At 42.4% G+C, this 27,848-nt stretch overlaps 2 protein-coding genes across 7 annotated transcripts in view; one reads left to right on the forward strand and one right to left on the reverse strand.

Annotated features, from left to right (window-relative positions):
* Positions 1–67: 67 nt before the first annotated feature.
* Positions 68–6,212, reverse strand: si:ch211-223a10.1 (putative ZDHHC-type palmitoyltransferase 6). Of its 2 annotated transcripts, none has more exons than XM_046401773.1 (10): positions 5,896–6,212; positions 5,114–5,249; positions 4,872–4,982; positions 4,628–4,760; positions 3,993–4,171; positions 3,744–3,817; positions 3,435–3,597; positions 3,258–3,340; positions 2,354–2,544; positions 68–1,623 (listed from the first exon to the last, which is right to left on the reverse strand). In XM_046401773.1, exons 1-10 carry the CDS (start codon positions 6,014–6,016, stop codon positions 1,135–1,137), a joined length of 1,680 nt encoding a protein of 559 aa, XP_046257729.1. In that variant the 5' UTR covers positions 6,017–6,212; the 3' UTR covers positions 68–1,134. The 2 variants fall into 2 exon arrangements, with proteins under 2 accessions (XP_046257729.1, XP_046257730.1); XM_046401774.1 differs by having other exon boundaries at positions 5,114–5,494; positions 5,896–6,031.
* Positions 6,213–6,277: 65 nt separating this feature from the next.
* wdfy4 (WDFY family member 4) overlaps positions 6,278–27,848 on the forward strand; it is a 39,979-nt gene continuing 18,408 nt past the window's right edge. The window contains exons 1-43 of one of the 5 annotated variants that reach the window (XM_046401761.1): positions 6,664–6,751; positions 7,132–7,174; positions 7,890–7,973; positions 9,009–9,266; positions 10,365–10,476; positions 11,212–11,339; positions 11,600–11,728; positions 11,873–12,062; positions 12,725–12,914; positions 13,142–13,302; positions 14,492–14,724; positions 14,807–14,946; positions 15,094–15,218; positions 15,977–16,078; positions 16,174–16,364; positions 17,291–17,991; positions 18,150–18,243; positions 18,346–18,560; positions 18,692–18,795; positions 18,959–19,190; positions 19,361–19,437; positions 19,536–19,754; positions 19,863–20,041; positions 20,146–20,377; positions 20,889–21,040; positions 21,115–21,226; positions 21,315–21,505; positions 21,636–21,782; positions 21,896–21,969; positions 22,334–22,492; positions 22,616–22,710; positions 22,809–22,905; positions 23,032–23,234; positions 23,370–23,536; positions 23,614–23,733; positions 23,820–23,993; positions 24,079–24,237; positions 25,143–25,269; positions 25,377–25,525; positions 25,795–26,033; positions 26,129–26,250; positions 26,384–26,575; positions 26,659–26,765. In XM_046401761.1, the coding sequence (XP_046257717.1) occupies positions 7,953–7,973; positions 9,009–9,266; positions 10,365–10,476; positions 11,212–11,339; positions 11,600–11,728; positions 11,873–12,062; positions 12,725–12,914; positions 13,142–13,302; positions 14,492–14,724; positions 14,807–14,946; positions 15,094–15,218; positions 15,977–16,078; positions 16,174–16,364; positions 17,291–17,991; positions 18,150–18,243; positions 18,346–18,560; positions 18,692–18,795; positions 18,959–19,190; positions 19,361–19,437; positions 19,536–19,754; positions 19,863–20,041; positions 20,146–20,377; positions 20,889–21,040; positions 21,115–21,226; positions 21,315–21,505; positions 21,636–21,782; positions 21,896–21,969; positions 22,334–22,492; positions 22,616–22,710; positions 22,809–22,905; positions 23,032–23,234; positions 23,370–23,536; positions 23,614–23,733; positions 23,820–23,993; positions 24,079–24,237; positions 25,143–25,269; positions 25,377–25,525; positions 25,795–26,033; positions 26,129–26,250; positions 26,384–26,575; positions 26,659–26,765 (6,819 nt within the window). In that variant the 5' untranslated portion in view covers positions 6,664–6,751; positions 7,132–7,174; positions 7,890–7,952. Of the gene's footprint in view, positions 6,498–6,524; positions 6,752–7,131; positions 7,175–7,490; positions 7,974–9,008; positions 9,267–10,364; positions 10,477–11,211; positions 11,340–11,599; positions 11,729–11,872; positions 12,063–12,724; positions 12,915–13,141; positions 13,303–14,491; positions 14,725–14,806; positions 14,947–15,093; positions 15,219–15,976; positions 16,079–16,173; positions 16,365–17,290; positions 17,992–18,149; positions 18,244–18,345; positions 18,561–18,691; positions 18,796–18,958; positions 19,191–19,360; positions 19,438–19,535; positions 19,755–19,862; positions 20,042–20,145; positions 20,378–20,888; positions 21,041–21,114; positions 21,227–21,314; positions 21,506–21,635; positions 21,783–21,895; positions 21,970–22,333; positions 22,493–22,615; positions 22,711–22,808; positions 22,906–23,031; positions 23,235–23,369; positions 23,537–23,613; positions 23,734–23,819; positions 23,994–24,078; positions 24,238–25,142; positions 25,270–25,376; positions 25,526–25,794; positions 26,034–26,128; positions 26,251–26,383; positions 26,576–26,658; positions 26,766–27,848 lie in introns of those variants that run through there. The other 4 variants (XM_046401764.1, XM_046401762.1, XM_046401765.1 and 1 more) reach the window with 4 other exon arrangements.

Raw genomic sequence — 27,848 nt, forward strand, 5'->3', positions numbered from 1 at the left:
GTTGTTAGTAATTTGCTAATGTAAATCAAGAGGGAAGGTCACAAGCTTTGAATCCGGAAAGACCTACTTCTTTCTGGCTATGCAGAGAGACAAAAGAGAGTGTTTATTTTTTATAAATGGCAGATGTCATTAACTTGTGAAACATATTTAATTTACAGCAGAAAAACATGTCATCATCTTGAGAACCAAAGAAACTTTGTCACCACAAATAAAACACATTAGTCCATATAAAATATATTGGTATATTAACAAATATGGTCGCAAGTTAAATACAATAACACTGATCCAGGGACAGAGAAACACGGTAAAATTACTCTTGCCTTAACCACTGCAATATTCATAACAGGCAATACAGCAGACACCAAATAACATCATGTGACTTAGACACTCACAGCCCAGACACACCAGCCTCAGAAGGGTGTGGGGAACATCATTTATAATCTAGAAATATGGTCCTGAGGGACGTATAGGAAATGAGTGTGTTCAATTGAAGGCATGAAAAGAACATGTCTCATTAGTGAGAGCAGAGGAAGTACTACGGCCCAAATGACGGGGAGCAGGTCAGAGAGGTAATGACATTATGTTAGGAACAAAGACTGTCAGTGCCTCCGCTATTAACCATTATCGCTAGCTAATCACAGGACTTGATAATGCTACGAGTACACAAACCTTGAACTGGGCTTTACACAATGAGACACTTTTATTTAAAACAACAATGACAGCGGCATTAAAAAAGTAGGCTGGTGTATGATGCGAGCACTCATTCGGTTTCCCTGCTAAAACACAGTGTAGGAAATATCCAGTGCTTCACACAGAACAATACCAAACAAGTTAATCAGTATTCAGTGAGGTCTCTAAAAACTAGAGGAACATCTTAACTCTTAGCGCTAGATGCATCTATTCTATGGTCTGCTGCCTATTAAAATAGAATATAAGGACATGACCACTTTTTAAAATTCAAGTACAACATGTTACATGGCATTAAAGAGCTGCTGAATCTGAAGAGGACATTCTCACAAAGGTGAGTGCACACCGAAGACTCTGTAAACTGAGACTGTACTTTTGTAAGTGGCCGATGATGAATCAACATCTGGACCGCTGGGCAGAAGACAGACATTTAAAAACTGACAGCTTTTAAATGTCTATAGCAGTTTTGTCTTCTCTTGTCTGTCCGCTGCCCAACCGTCTTCGACCCTCCAACAGAAATGACAGCACTATGACCCAGCGTTGTCCCAGTGACCTCTGTCGTGCCGAGCTTTCACACTGTCTGAAGTAGGTGGTCGTGCCAGTGGCGATGGCATCAAACTGCTCGGTCAGTAACCACACCTCCCAAAGTAGCGTCAGTGCGTTCATGCTCATCAGAACCACAACCCAGAACTCCTCCCCTAACAAAGCGAGCCATGACGACAAGCTGCGGCCGCCCGCAGGCATCTTGTCTAGCAGGAAACTTGTTGACGTGGCAACAAAAAGAACATGGGCAACCACCATGGAGATGATGAACAAGAGGAAGAGGCGGTGGTTACCCCGGCCGATGCACCGGTTGAGGAAAAGGCAGTGGTGGTCATAGTCCTTAATGCACACATCGCACAGCTTGCAGTGTTTAGTATAGTCGGGGGGAAACAACTATGAAGAAATCAAAGACAGGGTGGGAAGGGGAACAACACATTAGTAAGAACGCCCCCAGCTTATTGTATGATGCAGCCCACGAAATAAATACGCATCTTTAACTTCACTCTCAACCTTTTTCAAAAGCATCTCGAAAAAGCATCTCGACATTTCTACTGCTTTCGATTATTACTTTTTAATTTCATGACTTAACACAAGATAAATATTTAAAGGTTAAATAGATGAGATGTTGAAGATTAACATGGTACCAAACAACCACTTGCTTTGTAAAGATGGTGGAGTAATGGTGTCCTGAACAAAGAAAGTCACCCTCCCTCTTTTTTTTCCATCATGACAGCCTGGTAAGAAACTTTCTCATTTTACAGCTAAGAGCACACTAAAATATGTTTCTGAAAGACACTGAGGAGAAAAATGGGCTGCGCAGTAACAGAATCTCGGTTAATATTTAATCAGCACTGCCTAATTTTAGAGTTTGATCTGAGTTTCGCGAGCACTGTGTGTTCAGATGTCACTTTTTCGGTTTTCCACAACTCAGATGAGTAAATAAAGTGTTTGTTTTGGTCTGAGATGAGAATGAGAGGCATTGAGTAGAAGGGCTGTGTGTACATTTCTAAAGCTAGACAGAAAGACTGCTGACTGGACAGTTTAATAACTTGATACACAGGTAAATATGGGGGTACGCAAAACACCGTAGCGCCCTAAGCTGTGAACCGCGTGAACATCTTACCTCACAGTATGGACAGAACCTGTGAGGGCTCTGATTGTTCTCCACCAGGTCAGCAATACAGGAGAATCTCGGATCTGCATCTGCTCTGTCCAGTGTTCCTGGGTCCTGAGTCAGAACCTTACAAAACAAAGCGAGGACTAAGGAGAAGTGGATCATTGACACCTGGATCAGAGTACTGGTTGGCCACACACATTGAAAAGGTTAAGGATGAACACTTGACATTCTGATACACAAAAGCCCAGATTACACTGGCCATACTTGTGTATATTTGGATGAGCAATACAGCTAGAAGAGCACCGGCCAGTTGACAGAATTCACAAGAAAGCTTGTGGAGCGTCCCAAATGCAAAGCATGAAATGTCCATCCATCATCTATCACCTCATCCCTGGAGCCTATCCCAGCTGACATTGATTCGAGAACATGCAAACTCCACACATTTTGATTTGAACCCTGATCTTCTACTGGGAACCCAAGCATGAATGAGCTCACCAAATTTCATCATATTATGCTCATTAATTTTTCATATTCACAGAGACAGTACAAATACACAAATGGAAAACTTAGTTTGATTGAGGCACTGGAGGAAGGAGGAGAGGATAACAAAAAAACTGGGGTTCATGCTCTGGGGACCATGAATATTCACAGGTAATTACATGGAAATCATTTTTTTGGAAAACCTTTTCATATGTTGATCAAAGTGTTGGTTGATCTGATGGCATCATAATATTTAAAACTCATCCTGTGAGGACCATGATTATCAGTACCACATTTCAAAGCAATCCAGCCTTGAACTATAAGTGCTGGACAGACTGACAAACCAACCAACACTGAAATCCTGAAGTACAAAAAAGCCAGATGATAGAAAAATATGCAGAGGCACGAGTTTAACATGTCTTAAGGATATTAGGCATTATTCTTCCATAGAAGCAGAGCAGGGAATGGAACAAGCCAGCAATAAGGGTTCCCAGGTAGATTGGGTTGGGTAGCCTGGAAGGAAGATGAACAATATCTCAACAGAGACACAACAAGCAGTGAAATATGCAGATTTTCTGATAAACTTGCACTTGAGCTTTTGTAATACCTTTGGTACGTGGTCATGCGATGGTACTGTGTGAAGATACTTCTGGCCAGCCAGGGGAAAAGCAAACCACAGATTATCCCACCATAGCCTCCCAACATGGCTGCTATCAGCAAGATGGCAGCTCCACTCAGGGTTGGAAAAAACAGGGTCCAGTAATAGAGAACTGGTGAGAAGACGCACGATAAAAGATCTACAACAATTCAACACATAAAGCCACACACACTTTAAATGTTTCATTGTCATTAATACCATCATCATCATCATCATCCTTGTTTTCATCATTAAATGATATTATGGAGTAATATTTACCATGAGACTCTCTGGGCTTGTGGTGTATTGGTTCATTAATGTACCGACTCAGTAGCTTGGTGAGTTGCTGATGTCTAGAGAAAAATACACAGTATAGCAATATACAATCAGCATCAGATCCCAAGAGAAAGAAGTAATCTGGAGATGCAAACATACTGCATTTTTAATTGTGCTGAGGTGTGTTACCAGCCCATGCAGTGCCTTGCTAGTCAGTGCTTTTCCAGAGATTTCTGGATACAGCAGATTCACCTAAATGTTTTCCCCTGTTTGCAGAGGTCGAGTGGCGTGAGGCCGCTGTGGTTCTTCTCATGAAGCATCCTGCACCGCGTTATCTGCAGCAGTGTCCAGCACACCTCCACTCCGCCCCTCTCTGCTGCAACATGAAGCGCTGTCGCTCCCTGCTGGTCAACTGCATCCACAGCACATCTCTAACACATGAAACAGAGGGCTGTGATGCACAGATGCTTAAATATGGTCACGTCTGTGTTGCTACCTGTTTCACAAAGGCATCTCAGCATTTAACTGATCTTTGTCAAATTCCCAGGTGTATGGGCAAAGATTATCCTTTAGGATAATCTCCCATTAGGAGGCAAAGAAATCCCACAGAAAACTGAAAATGACTGCCTATACCTGCCTGTACATGAGCAGTTGATGGAAGTGACACGTAACTATTCTGTAAATGTGTGGACTGACCAAACAGTGGTTACAAAAAGCAGCTCAAAGTAAATGTAAAGCCTCAGTACATTGTTGTATGATAATACTCACTTTAAACCAATGTTGCCATTTAACACATTTTAATGGACCTTTAAAATTTTAACATAAAGTTTTGTCTTACTGTTGGTCATCTAGAGAATGTGACTGAAAAAGTGAAGATTATATCATACCTGGTCTCTGAGCAAATACCGGACCACCTCTGTGTTGCCTGTGGACGCAGCCAGGTGAAGTGGTGTCACCTGGTACATGTCTGTGTCCGAGAACCGAAACATTCCTGTCTCCCACAAATAGTGCACCGCAACGCTGGGAAAGATAACTAACAGTTGGTGCATGCATGATATAATTGTTTGCGACTGTACAATCTCAAGGCAAAAATATCAGACTTATTTGTGAGGTGCTGGTTCCTCCACTCACATGTTGCCCCCAGTGACTGCATGATGCAGTGATGTTTTTCCCTGCAGGTCTATGAGGCGCAAATCGGCTCCATACTGCATCATTTGGTGCATAATATAGATGTTCCCCTGCCTGACAGGGGTCAGAGGTGCAAAAGATGAAGTACAGAACACAGAAAACACAATGCGCAGATCTTGCCACTTCTTCAAATTTTAGTATGTTTGTTTAATGCCTACAAACCTACATATGCAACTACTGCCCACCTGCAGCCAAAATGAAAGGCTGTCTGTCCCGCATCACATGCCACATTAGGGTCAGCTCCATTACTAAGGAAAAGATCAACCAGGGCGCGGTTGCCGTGCAGGGCAGCGTAGTGGAGCGGGGTGAAACCACCCCAGCCTGGGTGACAAAGACATCGGGTTTGAAGATGCACACCTTCAAACTGCAGGATCTGTGACTAACAACGTAAGCCTGATGTAAATGGACAGCCTGTCAGTCTGTTGATCTTTAAAGCCCCTGGAGTTGCAGTTAGGGTTCCATTTGGCACAAAAGGACTGTGACTTTGTGCTGTGTTGTCACAGGATCTGTCCATCTAGATCTGTGCCAGCCCATCTCACAGAGGAGTTGCTGCAGGGTTAGGTTTCCTGTTGGCATTGTTACAAAATCACATCAGGGCCAAACGGTGCCAGATAAAGTCTAAAGGAGTCCTTTGTTAAATACCATCACGTTAATTTACTGTATACTTGTTGAGTGCTATAACATTTGCTCAATATACCTTAACCTGATTTTATCATAAAGAGTTCAGATGAAAAAATGTGTATTACAGACATATGGCAAAGATGTAACAGGTTTGTTCTCTTGATCATCAGCAGTTTTCTGGCTTTATAATAAACCAGGAAAACATCACTGGCAGTTACAGGTTGAAACTCAGCTGACATGTAAACACGCAGAAGTGGCCTGTAGTTTAAAATACGCTCTAAATAAAAAAAGCAACACCTAGCAGATCAGAATGTGATTGCATACACATCTGATATCTTTAGCTTACCTTTTTGCTTGAGAACTGAGCGATCATTTTGAAGGAAGTGTATACACTGCTCGATATTTCCTCTCTGTATACAGTCAAATATGTCTCCGCCGCTAACGGAGCACACAGGCATCGGGTGCATTGTGGCGGGTGCACACAAGCGGTTCTTATTTCCACCGACAGAAACTGCAACGGAAACTAAATCAGCTGCTCCGTCGAAGCGCTACAACATTATATTGTAAAGTGAGCAGGGAGATCATTTTTCGCTGCAAGGTAACGGAGATCTTCCATGGTGCTAAACGGATGGAGACAGACCACGCCCTAAACACCTCATTGGCTGCGGGAGGTCACATGACCGGTGATGTCACCGCTTAAAACACACATGTTAACACATGTCTCGATAAATAAGACGATGCTCTTAGCAGTGATTTTAATGAGCATGAAATTTGAATTATTTGTAGCCTAAAAAGAAATGTCTTGAATGAAAACTTATAAGTGGCAGGGAATTTGTAAAGTTGTTAAATCTCTCACGTAATTTTACACTCCACAACGCACTGAGGATACAGAGAGGCTTAAAGCTGCTCATTGATTGCATGTGTTTGGCATACTGGCTGACAGTGAAGGTACCTTTATGGGGTTAATGTCATTGTATGCGTTGCACAGGTTGTCGGATTACAAAACCTCGTACGTCATCAATGCGACGATTTGAGATTAACGAAATCTGTCTAAGATCTCAAGTGTGGCACCATGAAAGGTCTGCAGATGGAATGAAAGAGGGATAAAGCGCCATTTAGCTCGTGAGTGCTGTTGACAGCTGGTGGTGGTGATTCCTGTGGCAGGTGGTGGAGGTGTCTGTGTCAGTGAATTAGAACAGCAGGTATTTGTACATTTTTGTCTGCGTTCCTCTAATGAAAGTCCGCACTCTCCTTTACTTTGCATGTTAGTTTAAGGTGTAACTAATCGCACTAATGAAGGCGTCGTTCACTTTTGGTCTGAAAATAAGCCATGTGTGATGATGTCTTATGGCTGCATGACTGGTTACACCTACGGTTTTCCTGCTAAAATGTCTTAGGCAAACAAAATGTGTACGGTCCGTGATAGACCAGTGCTCACATTTTTGCACGTTTTTTTTTTTTGAGGACGTGTGAAACCCATGACCAAAATGGCCATATATTCTGTCATTGATTGAATCATAATGAAGATAAATGATTCCCTCTTTTCCTCTTTTTGCTGGGGACATCCTGGGACTCCCTCAGGAACCCCTGCACCCCCCCACCGGGCCCCATCTTGAGAACCACTGGTCTGTTTGTGTTTTCAGTTTTTCTTGCAATACCGTTCTCACCATATGTCGATACCATTATAAGCCACAAGATGGCGCTGTTTGGTTAAGTTATTTTAGCACAGCACTTTCCCAATCTCAGTGCAGACAAACTCCACAAGAATGCAAACCACAATAAGTGAGTCAATACGTGAGTCAAATGTGAAAACAAAGCCCAAGGTGACACCAACAACACCTCTTATGGTGTTCTTGTTTACTAAACCTTTTAAACACAGTAAAACAGGCATATCATTCTAGTTATTATCAGCAGACAAATGCACAAAATGCCATTCATTTTGAATTGTTTCTACCATAAGTCCATTCCTTATGTTTACCCGTGCAAACCTGTAATTTCAAGCTGTGTTTACTGGCTTCTTTGTTGAATCATTGGATCCTGTCACTGTGATTCATGTCATGGGAGCCTTACATGGTATGTCTATAAAAAGCAAAGGGACTCTTCATGTGGGAGGGCCCCATCTAACCAGCTAAGCAACAGTTTTTCACTTCTGTTTCTCTGAGGAAGTAAGAAGGCACATGACCTGGCCCAGCTGATATGAGTTGCTCTGCTTGTTCAAAGTTCAGTCTACATGTTGAAGATTAGTGAGGGGGCGGGAAGTTTTACAGAAGGGTCTGCACTGTAGGCGCTGGTCATGTCTTAGCAGGTCTCTGCTTGTCTTTCCTCCTGACATGGGAACAGAGACAGACCCCTCAGTGTGAATAACGCAACACAGATGATAGCGTCTTCTAGGGAAACTCCCAGATGGCCCTAACACAAGTACAGGTAAGAAAAAGAGGAATTATCTGTGTTTCCTTTTGAATGGCAGGTTGAATGCTGTAGAAGTGTTGTACCTGTGATCGTGTGTCTGTGTTTCATTTTCACTCAAAACTCAGGTATGTGTTGCTTTTATCATTTCGCAAGTGAGGAGTGACACACACACACACACATTGCCATGTGAGCAAACATTAAAGCGTAAATGAACTTCTATGGAAAGTGAGCCATCTTTCCTTATTCTTAGCACACCGTCATAACTGATTCTACTGCCTCTGGCTTATTAGCTTGTCTTGACCAGTAATTGTCATTGTTCATGTGAGTGTGTGTCTCTAAATTCAGAGTGACCAAAATAATATCACTGTAATGTGGAAACAATGTTCCAGCCAAGCTTACAAACATGTCTTCTAGTGAGCAGGACTCTTTATCCATGCTGCCTGTGACAGAGAAGTGAAACATCATTATTATCAGCTCAAGGAGGATTATTTTACATGATCAATAACTTTGGCAGTGCAGGGGCAACACTGAGAGAGACAGAACATCTGAGGGTTAAGATTTTTAAAGAATAAAAGATCCCTGTTTGCCATCTTTTGCACGTGTCAAATTCTCAAATTTATTTCTATTTTGAGAGACAAGGCTGTTTGGCTTTACCAAACTGTAGCGTAATTGCTGTTAAAGACTAAATGTTGCACTGAAAGAAACCCATATGGTGTGAAGCATCCCCAGGAAAATTTGTCCATGCATAGCTGAATTTGAAGCTTGAAACACTTTTAACATTTATTGACATTATGTGCTTCCGGTTACTAAAAACGAGGCATCAGTCATGTGGACTCCTTGCAGAGGTTCATAACCAGTTAATGAGAATGGCACATGACTGCACTGGTCTGTTCTTCTCTCTGATATTATTTCAAAGGGCTTGGGAGATGAAGGAAGTGATACAAACCAAGGAAATGTGATCAAAAGATATTTCGGATATCAAACAAACTGAAGGCGGCTATAAAAAGATGGAACAGTCTGAGGACTTACTCTTTTTTCCCCCCCAACCAGGACCAGACTGCTAAAGGAGAAAGGATCAATAAGGAAACTGGAGAGTTGAGTGCTTCAGGGGAGTTATCTGTCTCTGTGGAGCTGAATGTGGACAAAGTGGACAGCTCTTGTAGGAACCCTCAACTCCTACAAGAGCTCAGAGAACAGCTACAGGCTCTGGGACTTCACGCATGCTCGAGCCCTGACCACAGAACTGACCATGTTAGTTTAGAGCAGAGAGAGGAGCATCTGATCAAAGTCCTGCCTCTTTATATACAGGTACTGGGGATCTCTCATTGTTTAACCAGTCATCATTTTCATAGTTATATTTTTGAGCTCATCAGTCAACAAAGTGAGTTATTTCTTTTTCTATTCTGAATGAAGGCAAAGTTTTTCTGCAGTCTTGAAACAACTAGAGACAATCAGATAGAGAATCATTAATGGATTATGGCAGGAGAATTTAAAGTGGAGCCACAGTTATAATTCAAACCCAACCTTGAAAAAGCTAAGTGGATGCCTCAGGACACTGTGGTTTCCAAAACTGTTCCAGACTGCTTGAATGAACAATTAAGACACCATGAGGCGGCAGTCAGATGTTTGGTCGTCAGCTGATCGCATCACTGTCCTTTAAACGAGTGCATGTGTGTGGTCTCTCAGTAAATCTACACACTTTACTGAGCTGTCACATGAAATGCAAATGTTCTTCAAATCAATAGCTTCAGGCCTTGTTTCATTATTTGGAAAAAAAAAAAGGAATCCTAATTCTTGCCTGACTTGCATCACAGCGATGAAGAAAGGTTTCTTCAGCACTTTTTAAAAAAAAATTCCACCACTGATCTCTGTGTGTGTATAACACCACTGATCGGGTTTACAGCTGCAACTGTAATCAGTCTTTGGGTTGTGTGTGGTTCTCTGCGTGCATGTGTGTATAAGCCTCATGACCAGAGATTTGACCCGAACGTAGGGCCTCACTTAAGAACAGCAAACTCAGTGAAATGCGATATCCTCTTATGGAATTGAAAAAAGCATAACTTATAGTACGCACTGGCTTCTATTATTTATAGAGCAGTGCATTAGCCAAAGCAGTTCAGATCCAACTAACATTCATTCGTTGTTTTTGATTGCACAAAATGTAGTAGACCAGTAGCCTTCAGAGTGAGTATGTCATACATACAGTACACAGAGTGATTTTATGTCCATCTTGTCATATTCAACAGTTTAAAATTCATATCAGAGACCTGTTTATCATTTTCACTCAAAGATGCCAGCTACAAACATGCTCTCGTGTCATTTTGTCAGTATACTAATACATTCTTTAAGTTGTTTTTTTGCTCAGCGGTGTGTTTGGATGATGGACTCTCTCTTCTCTGATCCCAGGTCTGTGAGGATGGTGGCAGACTTGAAGGTTTAGACATAAAAGGGCTTGCAGCTCTCACTGCTGACATCGTCATCCACAACATTCACAGCAGACTGGCAGAAAGACCTGCAGGTAAGAACAACCGCTCATGTCAGGAAAGAAGACGTGCGTTTAATTTCGGGTGGAGGGTATTTTTCTCCTCTGTTTACTTCTGCTTTTTCACGCACTTTAGGTTTTTATGTAAATGTCACTCAAGTTTTTGAAAATGGAGGGCCAGAGAGCATGTAGTCTACTGCGTAGTTCCCTTATTGAAGTTGTTTTGTCAGTTTTCTCTCTCTCTGTGTTCTCTCTGTGTCTTACTCTTTCTGGCTGCTGATGTACAGTTGTATTTTTCTGCAGGAAGGTTTTTTGTTTTTTTTTTTGTGTTTAAGGTAGTATATACTAAAGCAGTTCTCAGTTGTGCATTCAAGTTTCATAAGCACTGACATGGTGCACGTAAGAGATATTTAGCAGTTCTTAACTACTGTATTGAACAAAAGTGGTTTTTTTCACAGCTGCTCTTTTTAGGTGCACACCACTGTCATATTAAGATAATTTTTCAGGAACTTGTGTAGTTCAAAAACTTACACTTTAACACTTAACAAAAAATTTTTTTTTCTACAAAAAAGAAGTGAAACATTAAACCAGCCCGACTAGAGAAATGCATGGTGCCTTCTGTTTGATCACTGGTACGCCAGATTTAAACTAATTTCTTTGATAGTAGACGGTGAAGATAATCAGCTGTAATATGTAGTTAGTTTTGTGTTTTGCTTTTCATGGCAGCCTCGTCTTTGGGATGAGCACATGTCAAATCTTTTGTGTTTTCAGAGGGGGCTCGTGATCAGGTGGTCCAGTTCTTCCAGAGGTTGGATACGAAGGAGGCAAACTGTGAGGCGAGAAACAATCGAGGATGGCTGCTGTTAAAATCTCTGCTGCTTCTGACAGCTGACAGCTCAGTGAGTGGTAGTAAGGTTTTAAAGTGAAGTGAAATGTTAAAATCTTCAGTTGTTTAATGTTGTTGAACTGGCAACCTTTTTACATTTGATGTCAGTCACACCTTCCAATAAACCTTACTTATGTGAAGCCTGTTTTTTTTCTTTTGGATGTTGGGCAACATTATGTTATTTTCATCATTCATGATAATTGCCACACTTATCTTCACACCAACATCTTTTAATCAAAATGTGAGCACTGATTTGTGTTTGTGTGACTGCAGGATATAGTGTCAAGTGTAAATCCCGGGCTTCCTGCTGCTTTGGTGAAATGTCTGTACCTGCTAGTCTGCCTTCCAGCTAAAAAGGAGGACGTGGCCACAGAGGAGACTTTTCAGGAGCCGCTAACAAAGGTCAGTAGCCTTCTTTTACATTTTTAATCTTCTGAATTTTGTATTTTTCCTCCTCAACATGCATATCTAAAATCCGTACTGCTACTGCTCTTTCTCACTGGATTTTGGTCTCACTCCAGTCTTCTTCGTCTTGCTCTTGTCCAGGTTCTCCTTCAGCTCTGTCGACTGCCAGTCAATGTGGAGAGACTGGTGAAAACTCAGGAACTGCAGTGCCTTATCATTGGTCTCACATCACTATGGGACCAGACCAGTGCGGCCTGGAGGCACCAGGCCTCTCGCGTTCTCAAGGCAGTCTCTGCCGCCACAACAAGCAACACTGTCCCGAGCTTGCTAGGTGATGTAATGCAACACTATTGGAATATGTAACATTTCTGTTAATCTTAGTCAGATAATTGTTCTCCTTTATAGCTATAGTGGAATGTATTTCATCAGGTCTCCTGAACAACATAAGGAAATCGTTTAAATGCATAAGAAAACTGAAGAGAACACGCAAAGCAGACACAGAAAGTGAAAATTTAGATTTAATCAGGGGACCTGATTTGTGCAGATGGACATTTTTGTTCCAGGAATGAGTTCATTATACAGAGACACATGACCACACATCCCAGGAGAGAGAGACATATTCCAACTAAGTTTCTCCATCAGCATAGATAATTCACTCAGATGTTCTGCTACACACGCATTAACTTTGTTTTTTGTGCTCATAAAAAAGTTGCCAGCATTTCCTAGCATGATATTTTGCTTCCATGACTCTATAGCTCATCCAGGTTTGATGTGACAGGTTATGAGTGAAGGATTTTATTCTGCCATATGATTTATTAATGGAAACAAGGTGTAACTGATGGAAGCTCAGGAGTGGTATGCTGGAAGCATTATTTGTTTGTGGTGGTAGATTTCTTGAATGGGAAACTTTGAGTGTGTTGTTGTTCAGAGGCATTGCATTTCACTGACCAGTTACTACTTCACTAACCAAGAACACTGTCTTTTCTTTATCAGAGAAGAACTGTATACGTATCTGCATCCAGAACCTTTCACGCTTAAGTGCTGATGTCTCAGGACCACTGCTGGCTGAGGTGGCTGTGGCTGTGTTCAGCTTCATTAGAGACACCTATGCCCTCAATCCAGCTCTGTTTGTGGAGTTTGACACCCACAACGGCTACGTGGTCCTTGAAAACATCTTGAAACGGTGAGATAACAGGACACGAAGAGAAAAAGAATGAAATGACTGAAATTTTGGGATTAGAAGTAAATGAGACTTGGTCAGAGATCTTGCATTTTCGAGAGGACTTTATAGAAATGATGCAGATATTTGTTCTAATTTGTCTGCTCTTATTCAGTACAGAGAGATCTTTGTTTCTCCCTGCTTTTCATTAACTTAGCCTTTTTTTCCTCTTATCATTATACCATCATCAGCTGTGAGGAAGGTGTATCTCTGGATCAGTTCCAGCCAGTGGAGGAGTTGCTGTCTCTCATCGCATCTTTCACCATGCTTGGAAAAACTGAGCTGAAAGTGGCTCTTTGTGTCACCAACCCCCAACCTCCAGGCTTCAAGTTTGACCCGCCACTCACCAAAGGTAGGTCAAGTCCTCACCTTAAGTTCTGCATTGTTGTTATTCTATCGCTCTCTAATAACCACCAACAGCTGATAGTACAGTGAGAATAAACTGAGTCATCTCTTCTGAATTTGTACACTAAACCATCTAATTATCATCACATGCATAGCTCAGCAAATACATGCTCAGGGAAGGGGATGGGGCTGCACAGTTCATCCCACCCTTGGCATTTATGCCCTCGTATGACCCCCCACCAAATTGCACCGTTCCCTTTCCTTTATTTCCCACAGACCCTGACTTCCCATTCCCCCACTGCTACCCCACTGCAGTGCACAACACCCCTCGGGTTAACAGGAAGCTGAGGTGATTATGTCTGGGATGATGAAGTGGAGGCTTCCTCTCTAACTCTGTTAGGATGCCCCACATTCATTCACCACTGGCCTACAGCAACCAGTCATCTATCATAGATGCACACACACCTCCATCCAACACTCATAAATAGAGTGTCCATAATAAACACACTCATAGCCATCCAAACATACACAGACACACACACTCAGCACCCATCCATCACATCAAGGAGAAGATCTCTTTCCAGCAGAGGGACCGGGGGACTGTTTTGTGCTGATCTTATTTGGTTCTGATGTAATTTTGACTAAATGTGAAAATGAATCCTATTTCCAACCAGGTCTATATTTATTCACAACAACCACAAATGTGTTTTAGCTCCAGAATCTAAGACCTCCTCTAAATATTTAGACAATGCAGAAAACAAACTCTATCAAGGCAGATTATGCTACTTTTGTTTTGCCTTCATGCATGCTATGTTGTTTGTTTTCAATCTGTCTGTGTATGAATAACTCAATTAGTTTATGGGATTCAGCATGTGCTATGCGTTAAAGGTTGTGTGTAATTTATTGGGTTTCCTTTTTCTAAGAAATTGACTATGTGACCTTGCCAGAGCAAAATCTGATAAATTGAGTTTTAAATTAAAATTGACTAAACTGACCTCAGTTTGATATTGTTTTGCAGCATTTTCCATAGTCAAGTATAGTAAAACATTTTCACCCACTTCAAAAAAGTTAAGTAAATGTGCAGACCACATTTTATTTAATAGGATCTGTTTTTAGGAGCTGAAACCAGCTTTGGCAAGTTGAGTGTACTGATTGTTTCTGGCTCACTTCATTTCCTAATGTATGTTTCTCTTCAGGTGCATCAGTGAAGAACCTGCCTGCCTTTCACCTGCTGCAGGCCTCCTTGCTGAGATCTCAGGATTCTCCGCTGTGCTGCCAGCTCCTTCGAACCCTGCAGACAATATGGGAGATGGACGCAGCCAATTTCTTTCTCTTAGAGTGGACTGTCCAGTCGCTGGCCCAGCTGGCTGCCTGTGTGTGGTGTAAACCAGCACCTGTCCAAAAGCTATTCTTTTCACTGGTGGAGATGGTATGAACCCTAATCCCTGTGCATACTTTTTCTTTGATACAAGATACATATGATGTCTGAATAAATTCTTGGTTTCCTACAGGTAGTATTTAAGATGCACTACATCCCACATGAGACCTTACGGGCACTGCTGGGTGTGCTGAAGCAATGCTGGGCTGGAACACTAGCTGGAGGAGTGGCAGGGATACAGTTCGGAGTGATGGCTCTCAAATGTTTTAACAGGTGAGCAGTGCTAGTTGGTAACATAGGAGGACAGGTGACACAGAGTAAGTTGCCAAATTGAGTAAACTGTTGGAAAAGCAGTGCTTTGTTTCTACCCAGTATTTCCTCGATGTGAGCTGAATAAGGTTTATCTGCTCTGCTCTGTAGGATGACAGTACACAGTAGTATGCTAGCTGAGGTGCTGAGTGACTGGGGCCTGCTGGAGCTGCTGCTGGGGGAACTTCGAAGAAGAGCTAAGATCCTTAGGAAGGCTGGAGTTGTCTCTTCACCGAGTAAATATGAACAGACATATTTGTTTCCTCAACTTCTGATATACTATATTGGCAAAACTAATGGGACGTCGCTTTGTTATTGTATTCAGAAATGGTATGAGGCTGTGTTTAAGAGATTGGGCTTGGCCCCTTACTTCGAATTAAGGAAAATTCTAATGCTTCAGCATACCAAGACATTTTGGACGATGCTGTGCTTCCAACTTTGTGACAGTGACAGGAGAAGGTCCTTTTCTATTCAGGCATGCCTGTGTCCCAGTGCACAAAGCAAAGCTCCATAAAGACATGGCTGGATGAGTTAGGTGTGAAAGAACTTGACTGGCCCGCACTGAGTCCCGACCTCAGTCCCATCCAACACCTTTGAAATGAACTGGAACAGAGATTGTGAGCCAGGCCTTTTCATCCAACATCAGTGCCTGACCTCACAAATGCTCTATTGCATGATTGGGTCCAATTTACACAGAAACACTCCAGAATCTTGTGGAAAGCCTTTCTAGAAGAGTGGAAGCTGTTATAGCTGCAAAGCTGTTTAAGTATTCAGAATACAATGTCATTAAAGTCCCTGTTGGTGTGATGGTCAGGTGTGCCAATACTTTTGTCTATATAGTGTATAATTGTGAACAGACAGAGTGATTGCTTGACACAATGTGGGATCGAGCAATAAAACTGATGTGGACCTTAGCAGTCAAACTTCACATGTCAAAATTGTTCTTCCTTTCTCTTTAGTCTGTAATTGTATCTGAAGTTCTTGTGCTCTTTAGATCCTCAGCAGCTGTCAGGTGTGGAGGACAGTGAAAGACTGCTCACTACCTGTATGCTTCAAGTGGTGTCAACCCTTACTTTGCGTTCAATCAAAAACACAGGTATACACAGTCACTTCTGTTTATGTCCAGTTTTTAATTAAAAATGTTTAATGTATGTAAAAAATGTATACTTAATATTTGCATTTGTATTTCAGTTTCAGTGCGAGACCTTGGTATGGTTCCTTACATAAAGATCTTCCTCGATGAGGATCAGTATCGAGGTCCCACTCTGAGCATTTTGGAGCAGCTAGCTGAGATTAACCCTGAGGAATTCATGAGCACAGCCATCGGAGCCCTCTGCTCCTCTACGCAGCAGGAACTTGGGTTGAAGCGGGACCTTTTGCAGGTACTTACTGCACATGTCAGATGCACCCGCAGCCACAGACAGCAGCACGCACACACATCCAGAAACATCCCGCAGATATGCAGTCATCTCAGCTGAACTGTACTTGTTGTCTCCACTACACATCAAATCATAACAAATTGTAATGCGTTTAAAACATCGTAAACTAGTGAATTTATTTTCTTAGCATGTGGGATCCTGATTCCATTATAGACAAATGTAGATTGATTTGCTAAAACAGGTTTAGCTGTTAAATCTGAGCCGATTTGATTAGACTAGCAGCCTTGTGCTGTGGCACGCTGAAGATTACCACCTCTATCAGATCAGTGAATGGGACAGAAATCTCATTAAGCTTAACTACGTTACACACCCACTGTATGTGTCCGTTTTTATAGATGGCAGCGAGAAGAAGCACTTACTTGCAGATATTGTGTGTATTCTATGTGTGCAAGTGAGCGTGCTTGTGGTTGTTTGTGCAAGTATGCGGGAGCTTGTGTGTGTGTGTGTTCCTTGTGCTAACATGGTTAACGCAGGTGGCAATCAGATTGGGTACGACCTGGGTTGGCAAGTGTTAAGAGCCATTGTGATTACTCCAGTTTCAGTTAATCACATTTCCCTCTGCGTTCAGCCTCACACATTACCTACCTGATGGATTAGGTCTCTAAATTTAATAAAGTTAATGTGATTTTATTCACCTCCAAAAACTAGTTACTAGAAATGATTTATGATGTATCTATATGTTCCATCTATTTTTCACGACATTTTTAATTAACTAGGGAGGTGCTTTTAAAAGATGAGACTTTGTACAAAGGTTAGTACTTGTCAAAATTCATTCTCTTTAAATCTACTTTGTCATATGTATGATTGTGTTTGATTTCACGTACTCACTGTCCACATGGTCTATCTGTCTCCTCTCTCCTGTACTTCAGTCTGTGCTGAAGGTGCTAGAGAGCCCCAACAGCTGGGACGCCTTCAGGAGAGCCGGAGGTTTCACCGGACTGCTGTCTCTGGTGATTGACATGGAAGGAGCTCTGTCTGACCCTCCCCAGGGAGAGGTGTGGAAGTCCATGGGGCATCAACCGCTGTTGGACCTCCTCCTCCTGGCTCTCCACATTCTGGCCTTGGCTGTGCATCTCCACACAGTAAATGCGCACCATTTTGAGGCTGGTGGCTTTTATGAAAGGCTGGGGGAGGCTCTACTTCAGCTGGGCTGCTTCCACACTGAAGGCCCTGGGAAAGAGAAGTTTTATGTGGAGGAGAGCTCCTGTCCAAAGACTGCAGAAGATGGTCAATCTCCTGGAAAGAATTTCCAACAGTTTGTTGAGTTAGCAGAGGCCTGTGAAGCCCACTCCTCTGACTCCACCACTCCACAGTTCAATCTGCCAGTCACTCTTCGGACATGTATAAAGCTGCTCTCCTACCTCGACCAGTTTGCCACGGGGACCTACTCTTCTCTGGAGTTAAAGTTGGGACAAGAGCCTGAGCATGAGTGTGATGGAGATAAGGAGAAATTAAATGGATCAGCAGGGCCTGACTTGGGGTCAGGCCCGCAGGCCGTAGAAGACACACAGGGAAGATCCAGAAACATAGCAGCCAGTATTTCCACAGTCTGCTCAGAGTCTCAGTACAGGTGGATATTTCTAACCATTTGGAGCAGGTGGAAAGCTCAGCCATATTCCTGCGAGATGAATTTCCTCTCCATACATATGTAAATTATAGTGATGATTTGGGTCGATATGTGAACTCATAAATGTCAATGTTTTTTTGTTTTTTTTTCTTGGCTTTCAGTAGATTCACCTGCGATTATATTATTCTTCATCCAGGAGCAATCAGAGTTATCATGACGCTCCTTCCATCAGTGTACACTCCTGAGGACCCACAGGTCTGTTTTCTGGGAGCATGTCACACTCTGCCGCATGCTGCATGCAATTTAATAAACATTAGGGCCCCTGTACGAGATTACATTTTTTTCCCTGTTTCTCAGCTCTCGATGGAGGTCCAGTTCTCTCTGGCGCACCACATCCAGGCCATGGTCAAATCTGAACGAAACCGCCAGGTAATGTGTGGAGGGGGACTGGTCGCCACGCTGCTGGATCACTGTCGCAGCATGTTGCTTGATCCAAACCATCCATTACATCTACCTGTTACAAGGATCTTGGAGAAGCTCTCCTCCCAGGCCATCACAAATGCAGATTTCAGGTGAAACATCCTCAGCCTCTAAGATTGAGACACGTGCATTTCTTTATTGTGCTTAAGATGAAGAAGCTTTTGGATTTATTTCGTTTATTGTGTTACAGTATTGTGTCTGACATGTGTTTTTTCCTCCTCAGAAAGTTCTTGAGTTTAGGGGACCCTCTCATGTGCCTGGCTGACAAAACAGTCTTGCAATCACAACTAGACTCTAACCCACCCGTCAAGCCTCCTGTTTCAAATGGTACATGTTGGTTTTGTCATAATAACTTAATCTTTGTCTCATGCCTACTTTTTACTGATTTTACTGCATGTTAGGTTCAGTCCCCTTCAAGATAACTCTGGTCTTTCAAACCCAGACGTGAAGCAGATCAGACATTTGATTTTGTTTTTGTTGTCCAAACCAGATCACAGTACACAGACAGAAGCCTCAGTGGGACCAGAGGTAAAAAAGACACTGAAGCGGACCTTCAGCTTGTTACAGTCCACAGCTCACAGCGAAACGTCTGTTGGTTCTGCAATCCCGGTACATCAGATCATCAGCCTGGTGTCAATGACATCACCACGCACCTTCAGACCATACCGAGTCTCCTCCTCACCTGCCTTTGTAGAGTTTGACATGAGTGAGAGTGGATATGGGTGAGTACTTTTATGAGTACCTCATAAAATAATCATATAACATATGTGCAGCAAAAAATGACCTCAGTGAGATTTGGCTTCTGAGGAATTCCCTATGCAATGCTAAGAAAATATCCAATGCAGTCATTCATTCACAGTTTTTTTTTTTTTTTTTTGTTTTTGCTTTGCAGCTGCCTGTTCCTACCCTCTCTGGCCACAGTGAAAGGAGTGACTGCTGATTCTATTTCAACAGGTGGAATTGGAGGAGGTAAGTCATAAAGATTGTTTTTTTTATTTATATATATATATACTCATATACACAGTTGTGAATAAATCTGCCTAAAATGTCTCCCTCACGCATTTCAGACTGCCGGGGCTTTCCACCTGCAGCGGGACTCTCATTTTCCTGCTGGTTCCAGATCAACAGATTCAGTTCAGCCTGTGATTCCCACCCAATTCGTCTTCTGTCAGTGGTTCGCCACATGTCCCGGACTGAACAACAGTACATCTGTTTGTCTATCTCCTTCTCAGCCTATGACGGCTGTTTGGTTATCTCCACAGAGGAGGAAGCATTCACATACCTGGGTAAGAGAGATAAAATTTTGGTCAGTATTTGCCCTCTGTGAACTTTACACAACATTTATTGGTGGACAAAAAGTTAGAGGAAAGCCTTTCTGCGTGTCTATTTGACAGATATGTTGGAGCCAGAGGTTTCCACTCCCACTTCTTTGCCTACATCACTGAGGTTCCGCTGTTCCAGCATGCTGATCCCAGGTCAGTGGCACCATCTGGCTGTGGTCATGGCCAAAGAGGTGAAGAAGAGATGTCTGGTCTCAGCCTATTTCAATGGCAAGGCAGTGGGGACAGGAAAGGTATGAAAAGAGGAGAGCAAATGAGAAGCTGATGATTGAACCGATGCTAGGTCTGTTGTGGCATTTATGGATTCATGTATCACAGCGTCTGCATTTTCTGTCAGATGAGGTATATTCAGCCATTCCCTGGTCAGTATGTCTCCATGGACCCCACAGCTGTGATTGATGTGTACGGACTGATAGGAACACCAGCTCTTTGGAAGGAACATGCTGCTCTAGTGTGGCGAGTAGGTCCTGCTTACCTGTTTGAGGAAGCTTTGAGCACTGAGGCTGTGGGCGTCATATACACACAAGGCACCGCCTATGTGGGCAACTTCCTGGCTCTGGGCAACATAGGTGAGTCACAAGATATTGTGCAAGAGTTTTCAAAATAGGTTTCTTATTTATTTCCTGTAAGTCACCCTGGATAAGAGCATATGATACATGCTCAATCTGTATGTATTTCGCTGTGTTTTATGAATAATATGTTGTCCTAGAATAAGATGAGGTTCATGATGACTAATGCAGTTTTGTCAGTCAGTGTTTTGGTCAACTTTTTCATGTTATATTTGTCTTCCCACCATGCAGTGTTATGCAGTAAATCATGTTGTTATGGTGCTCATTCCATCCATGCATGATTTTATTCAGAACTATACTTCTACTACCATATAATACTAGTGAATACTTGAAATTCTTACAACTTATGTGTTATGTAAGGACAAATGTGTTGACACTGAAATATTTTCTAATTAATACGTCATCTGTACACTTATTTTTCCTTAATTGTGATTTTTATGGTGACATGTTACATTTTACTTTTTGTAACTTGTACCTACTTGTGTTGTTTCACCTCCCTGTTTGTGTCCAGGCCACGATCCAGATGTTGAGTCTATCCCTCTCAGGCTGGTTTCTGAGGAGAGGATCTCGTTTGGCATCAACCCAGCAGTTTCCACATTAACCACCGTCGCACAGATCAGAGAGGACTACAATGAGGTGGACTGCAGGCTGATTGCTAAAGAGGTAATGTGAGTCCATGTTGAATTTATGTGTTTGTTGTTTTGATGCGGAATAGCAATTATTTTGTGTAATTACAGATGGGAATAACATCTCGGGATCAGTCCACTCCTGTGCTCCTAGTACGAAACATCAGCCAGCACCTGAGTGGTACAGCTCGCACCGTAGGAGCAGCACTGGTTGGACATTTTGGTAAATAAATGACTGTTTTGAAAATTTTTTTGCACTTTAGCCAATTCTTGCAGGAATACTTGATAGTCGTATGGCTTTTTCCTTCTAGGCGTCCGTACGTTCACCCCCAGCAGGGCATCCAGCGGTTTCCTATACGTCGGTGGGCCTGCAGTTGTTCTCAGTCTAGTTGCAATGGCTCCAGATGATAGCTCTCTGTACGCAGCTGTTAAAGTTCTTCTTTCCGTGCTGGAGACTAACTCTGCCATGCAGCAGGAAATGAACCGCATCAATGGATACAAGGTCTGTCAGACCTTGCGAAATCACAGGGGGAACTGCACATTATGGATAAACAAATATCAAAATCTTCAACCTTTTTGTTGTCATCTGTTATATTTATACATCTGTTATATATATTTTGCTCTTATTGTAGCTGCTAGCTTTCCTGCTGAAGATGAAGATCAGTCTGGTCAGCTACAGAACCTTTCAGTTGGTTCTGTATCTCTCGAGCTCAGTAGACCTGAGCTCGGGTTACCTGCAGAACAGACCTGCTTTCCATGACCTGCTGTGTGATCTGGAGGTAAGCATCAGATACAGGATGCAGGGAGTAAATCGCTTTCATGTCTATTCACTATTTTTTGGAACATTTTTTTATTGCATCTTTATTGCTCTGTTATTATAACATGTTTTCAGATGTGGCAGAAGACATCAGATAATCTGGACCTTTCAGTTCTGAACCACTTTGCTGAAGTCCTGAAATCCTCCAGGTAATTTCCACAGTTTATCAGCATGTGACCAGGCCACACAAAATATGCTGCAGCTTTTAATCTAATTTACTGTTAACTCACATGACCAGTAAGTTACATAACACAGAACAAGAGGGTCTTGTTCAGGATCAACGACAGACCGTATCGGCTGTTCTGTCAACATTTGCAGCAGCATGTCATCAATATCAGTGAAGTGTACAGCTGAAATAGTCAAGGGAATGTTCAAGAGAATCAGTCACAGAGGCTGAAGAGAGGAGCATGACTGAACGTGTGCATGGATTGCTGAATTAGATTTTCTGTCTGTGGAAACAGTTTGTGATAGATATTAATGCACTGTCTGTTTCTCTCTCTCTATCCTTAACAGTGACAGCAGAAATGCCATGGACATGCACAGTATGGGTCTGTTGTCAAAGCTGCTATTCAAGCTTTCTGATCCTACTGTGACCGTTCAGAAGGTTAAGCTCATTTCTGGGGTCATCACTTCCCTCCTAAGAGCTCACTCCACCCCCCAGGACATCAGCAGGTACAGTCTGGGAGTACATCAGCCACAACAAAGTGCTTCAAGTCAAGTCGAGTGGGTTTTATTGTCATCTGATTATTGTCTTCTTTGGAATCTGAATGAAAAATCTGTCTTGTTTTTGGTCAGCCTTGGGCTCTTCATGGTCTACACACTCCCTCCTTTAAGTAACACAAATGAAAGTGACAAGATATCTGACAGTGATCTTTCACAGGATACACCAGGTATTTCAGAAAACACAACCACATCATTTTTATTATTTTAAATGTCTCAGGGATGATGTTGCAGGTACCAACCCAGACTTGTCATATCTGTGCTGTAGCTCAGAGTTCTGATCCAGCCAGCCTCGTCTGGATCCGCAACCAGTTGTTACTCTCTCTCTGTGAAATCCTCAACTCAGACAGCCTTCTAGTAAAAGAGTGAGTACAACTTAGCTTAACCAAAACTTGAACAAAAATGTATTTTCCCAGTATTTCATGGACCATAATGTTATGGCAGGAACATGGACTGTATTAATCAGTTTTGTTCTCTTTCCTCCTCATTAGCCAGGAGAAGGCCTTATTCAAGACCCTGGGCAGTGATTGGTTCCTGCTCTTCCTTCAGCACCACCTTCACCCCTCCACCTTGAAACTGGGTCTCATTCTGCTCACACACTTTCTGCTGAGTCCCAGCCAGCAGAACAGCTTCAGAGAGGGGATAGTCCCAGCAACACTCATAGATGACATGGAGGAACCTTTTACTGTCACAGGTACATAAAATTTGATCGTTTCTCGCAGCGAAGCAGGGATATAATTCATTGTTATTTCTTGCCTCTTTCATGGGGATCTTACAAATTTTAAGAAATATCTCTCTGTCTTTCTGATTTCTTGCCTTGCCTTGACAGACAACCTTCGAGCCCATTCTTGGTCTTACGTGTGCTCCAGCATCACCTGTCCAGGCTTTGATATTCTGCGGGGGCTGTTGGTCAGACACTCTCACCTGCCTCAGGTGTATGGAGCCTTGGCTTCTTTGCTGCTGGGGAAGAAGGTCATTCACACTGTAGAGGAAAAGGTGAGTAATTTTTCATCTTGTAAATCATCTTCTTCGTCGTTCTCTGTCATAATGCTCTCATTATGGGTAACCTATAGGTGCATTTGGATGATGTCCTACAGTCATTGATTGTCAGCCAAGTGGACTCTCCTGCTCAGCAGCTCTGTGCTGAAGCTGCTACAATATTGCTGGAATTAGTCAAAGTCATCATCAGTGAGGTATGGATGTGAAAACTTCACATCTTCTCAGTGTTTTTCACCATAAATTGATAAGATAAAAGACATGTTTTTTTGTGTTTTAACAGCCTCCAACAAAGCATGTGTCAGACACCGATGCATCATGGGAGGTGCAGCTCCCAGCAAGTGTGATGCAGTTCTTTTGTCTCCTCCATAACCTCCGGCCCAGAGACCCACTGTGGACATCGACAGAGTTCCTCCATGCTCTTGCTGGAGTTGTGTATCCTCCAGACGAATCAGAGGTTTGTGTGTTTCTCTGGATTTATGAAACCCTAACAGTTCTCAGCTCTCTGGTTTTATTCACTGTGGTTTGATGACTTCCTTCAGGTTGTGGTTGGGCCTTGTGTAACGAGTGAAGGTGAGGAAACATTTAACGGTCAATTAAACAGGAAGCCAGTGTGTGACTTCATCCGTATTCTGCTAATGGACAGTCTTCTTAATGTGTCCGCCAACACCAACACACATCCTCTCGTTCTGCTGCAGGAGGTGAATGCGCACACACACACACACACACACACACACACACACACACACACACACATACACACATAAAACATTTATTTACTGTATTTTGGTAGTTACATCTAGAAAATACATGCAAACACATACAAACCATTGTCAAAATGCTCATTAAATATACTCTTCAATATACTATAATACTGCAAAGCTCTAATTTCTCCAGAAGGTGCCACTCTTTGCTCAGTTATTAAACAAGGCAGAGCCAAGGTGCTGCTGATGCACCAGCAGATTTCTATAGCGCTAGTTAAGCTTAACATACACCAACACCCACGCTTGACACATGCCCTCCTCACTATCAAGTCTAACAGACAAAAGGGTGTTGTCAGTTTATCTCATGCAGTCCTTGAAAAGATCATTCAGGTTTTTGTTACATGACACATAGGTTATTGCAATGCGCTTTATTTTAGGTCTTCGTCTGAATGCCATCTCTCACCTGCAGCTTGTTCAAAATGCAGCTGCAAGGCTTTTAGTTAACTCCTAAAACTGACACCACATCACTCCTATTCTTGGCTGTCTTCACTGATGATGTGTCAGTTTTAGTATTGATTTTGAGATTTTATTGCTAATTTTCAAATTCTAAGTTTGTCATCTGTGTCCTTCCTGCCTTGTCACAAAAGGTGCATTAAAGACCCCTCGCTTTGTAAGTCCCTACCTAAGAATCTTAGGCTAGTAACTTTAGTCTCCTCTTTCAAATCTCATCTTAAAACTTCTTATTTTTGTAAAATTGTTTTTTATAGTGAAAATTCTATTCACTGAATTTCAATCCAGTTACTGTTTTCACGGTAGGCTATACCCTGCCTGTACAGCACTGTGTAACTATACTTTGAAAGGAGCTATCTTAATAGAATTATTTTTATTATTAAATGTCACAGTTTTCTCCTGATGGTGCATCACTGGCACAGAGGCAGAGTTTCCAGACTGAGCTGATGGAGTTTATCATGGACATCATCCACATGCTCAGTCAGGAGGAAGAAAACAACACTCATCTCAGCTCACAAGGTAGAATTACAATGCATTCTTTCCTCATCGGTCAAACTAATCTAACGTGTCCATGCATGAAAAACTTTGTTTGATATGAATGCTCTTCTTTTTATTTAATCACTCAGTCCAGAGTGAGAATCCTGACGGACAGATGGGCACACTGATGGAGAATGTTGTGCTCTTCAGTAAGACTCTGCTGCAGAAGCTTTACACTGGGATGTTCTTGGGAGACTCGGAAAATTTGCTCAACTTCCTGGCAGATCAGATTGTGGCGGTGAGATAAATGTGTAGAGAGACACATACGTACAGTCGAATTCATGCACCTCATATAGATACTTGATATGGAAAATTTGTTTTCACCATGAATTTAACACTTGAAATGCACATGTCTGCTAATCTGTAAATTAGAGTTAAAAGCAGTCTGTTCATTGTCACCTTTTAGTCAATGGGATCTCTAAATTTTGAAAATATGCCCACAGGTCACCAATATTTCATTTCGGTCTTGTTCTAAGTGATAACAGATATACTGTTGTGTACTTCTAGGCTCTGGAGAAAGGCCAAACTCACAAAGAGAAGACGGTGTCGGCCCTCTACTCATGCACCAATAATGTCCTGCTTTATTTCTTGTCTCAACCACGACATTCCCAAGAAGAAAAGGAAGAGGTCATCAGGGCATTACAGACATTCATGGACCGCTGGGATGTTGTCATGGCAACTTACAATTCAAATGTGAACTTCGTTACTTGCCTTCTACGTTGTCTTTTACTGATACGATCTGGCAGGTATTAAAGCAAAACACACGCAGATACACACAAACGTGTAGTTGACACCAGGAATCACTGGCAGTTTACACGGTCACGCTTTTTTTTTTTGGTAGCTATCCTGAAGGCTTTGGATGCGTGCCACAAAAAGTGGACAACAAGAAGGCTTTGTCCCCTGTGTTTTCTACCAACACCAGACATTCTGCACAACTCAGCAAAAGAGCAGACATTAGCACAGGTATGAAGCCCAGTATGTGATGGTTTATTTCTGCTCATCACTTAAACCTGATATATTTGTACCTTTCTTTTAATTCTATGGAGGATTATTGGGTCACCAGAGAGTTCAGAACAAATATGCGTATGTGTTGCAGATGACAGAGAACTAGTGTCCTTAGCGGAGACCTGCTGGTCAAAGGTCATGACCGAGAGGCAACACATGCTTGAAGAAACCTATAAGATAGAGATCTCGGTGAGACACACAGCGGAGAAGGGGCCTGTCAGCATGACTGACATCAGTCCTCTATGGGAGGAGATGGCGCAAAAAGCGTGGCTGCTACATACAGGTTAGCTCTCACTATTAAATGAAGAATGAGAATGAATGCGTCCATGTTCTTGACATTTAAATTTATTTCTTCTTTTCTCTCAGAGTCTCAGAAGAAGGTGGCCAGCAGCTCTCAGGGGAAGTTTGATATGATCAGCAGTGCTGTTCGCTCAGCTTTGGGCAGACAAGGCAAAGAGTTAGCAACATTAGAGGTAAATCCACACTCTTGTTTGCCCCGTGATTGATTCTTTTGCATAGGGCAGGACCGAGAGATGCCTGTCACTGCTGTCCTCTTTGAGGAGTGCATTATTGTTACCTTTTCCCAGGTGTCGCTGCGTCCCAGAGTGCTGCGCCCAAACACTCGTCCCAAAGTCACTGCTGTGTTTGTGCTGTGGGCCGTCCAGCCCTGTGGGGGTGTTTGATTATTTCTTTAAATGGATTTGGATTATCACAGCTGATTGCCCCTGAGTGGGCATAGTAATTGATATCTGTTAGGCCTATCCATGGGAACACTCACTACAACACACTGTTTGCTGCTGAAGGTTAAAGACACGTTTATTGTTGTTTTTCCCCCCGAAACACGTGGCCCACATCATTAGTTCCCCCACAACGCTTAAGACGTTGAGCCATCTGGAGCAGGGAGTGGGGACATATTACTCAGGCACACAGGCATGAAATTACCGCGTCTGTGTGTCTGTCTCACCCCCACAATGTGTGCGTGTGTGTGTTCTTGTTTGTGCACGGCTCATGCCGACAGAAATCAGGTTGGCAATTATAGTGGTACCAATCTGATGAAAACATTATTCATTTGATGTTATTCTTTATCATATCAGTCTGTGACAGGCTATCAGGGAGGGTGATGAATTGTTTTTCCGTCTGAGAAGCAGAGAAGAAGAGGGAGGGATGTTTGCTCTTTCCCTCTCAGCTGTGTGTTGAACCACTTCGCTCTGAGTAGGTTGCAGCATGCAGCGAGTGTTCGTAAAACTGATACTCAGATGATCAGTAGTAGTCTGCCAGTCTGCTCATTTTCCATTCGTCCTGATGAAGAAAGTGAGTCATTAATTAATTTCTGGATCATCAACTTATGACCTTTTGGTCGGGAAGTCACGAACTTGTGGGGAGTCTCTTTTCAGTTCTTTGAATCCATAGTAATGTATTTCTGCATAACACTGAGCATAGTTTTGGAGTTTTCAGAGATCTGCTTTTATTGAACAAAAAAAGAAGAGTTTTAAAGCTGTAGGTAATGAATGAGAATACAGAGGCAGTGTCCTCAGTCAAGCTTCAGTGCAATGCTT

This window comes from Scatophagus argus, chromosome 10 (assembly GCF_020382885.2).
Source record: "Scatophagus argus isolate fScaArg1 chromosome 10, fScaArg1.pri, whole genome shotgun sequence".
NCBI classification, from domain to species: domain Eukaryota; kingdom Metazoa; phylum Chordata; class Actinopteri; family Scatophagidae; genus Scatophagus; species Scatophagus argus.

Coding starts and splice junctions, on each gene's coding strand:
- si:ch211-223a10.1 (XM_046401773.1), bottom strand. CDS start 6,016: ATGCACCCGATGCCTGTGTGCTCCGTTAGCGGCGGAGACATATTTGAC. Junction 3,598..3,743: donor CAAGCCCAGAGAGTCTCATG/GTAAATATTACT, acceptor TCTTCTCACCAG/TTCTCTATTACTGGACCCTG. Junction 1,624..2,353: donor GGTTCTGTCCATACTGTGAG/GTAAGATGTTCA, acceptor ATTTCTTCATAG/TTGTTTCCCCCCGACTATAC.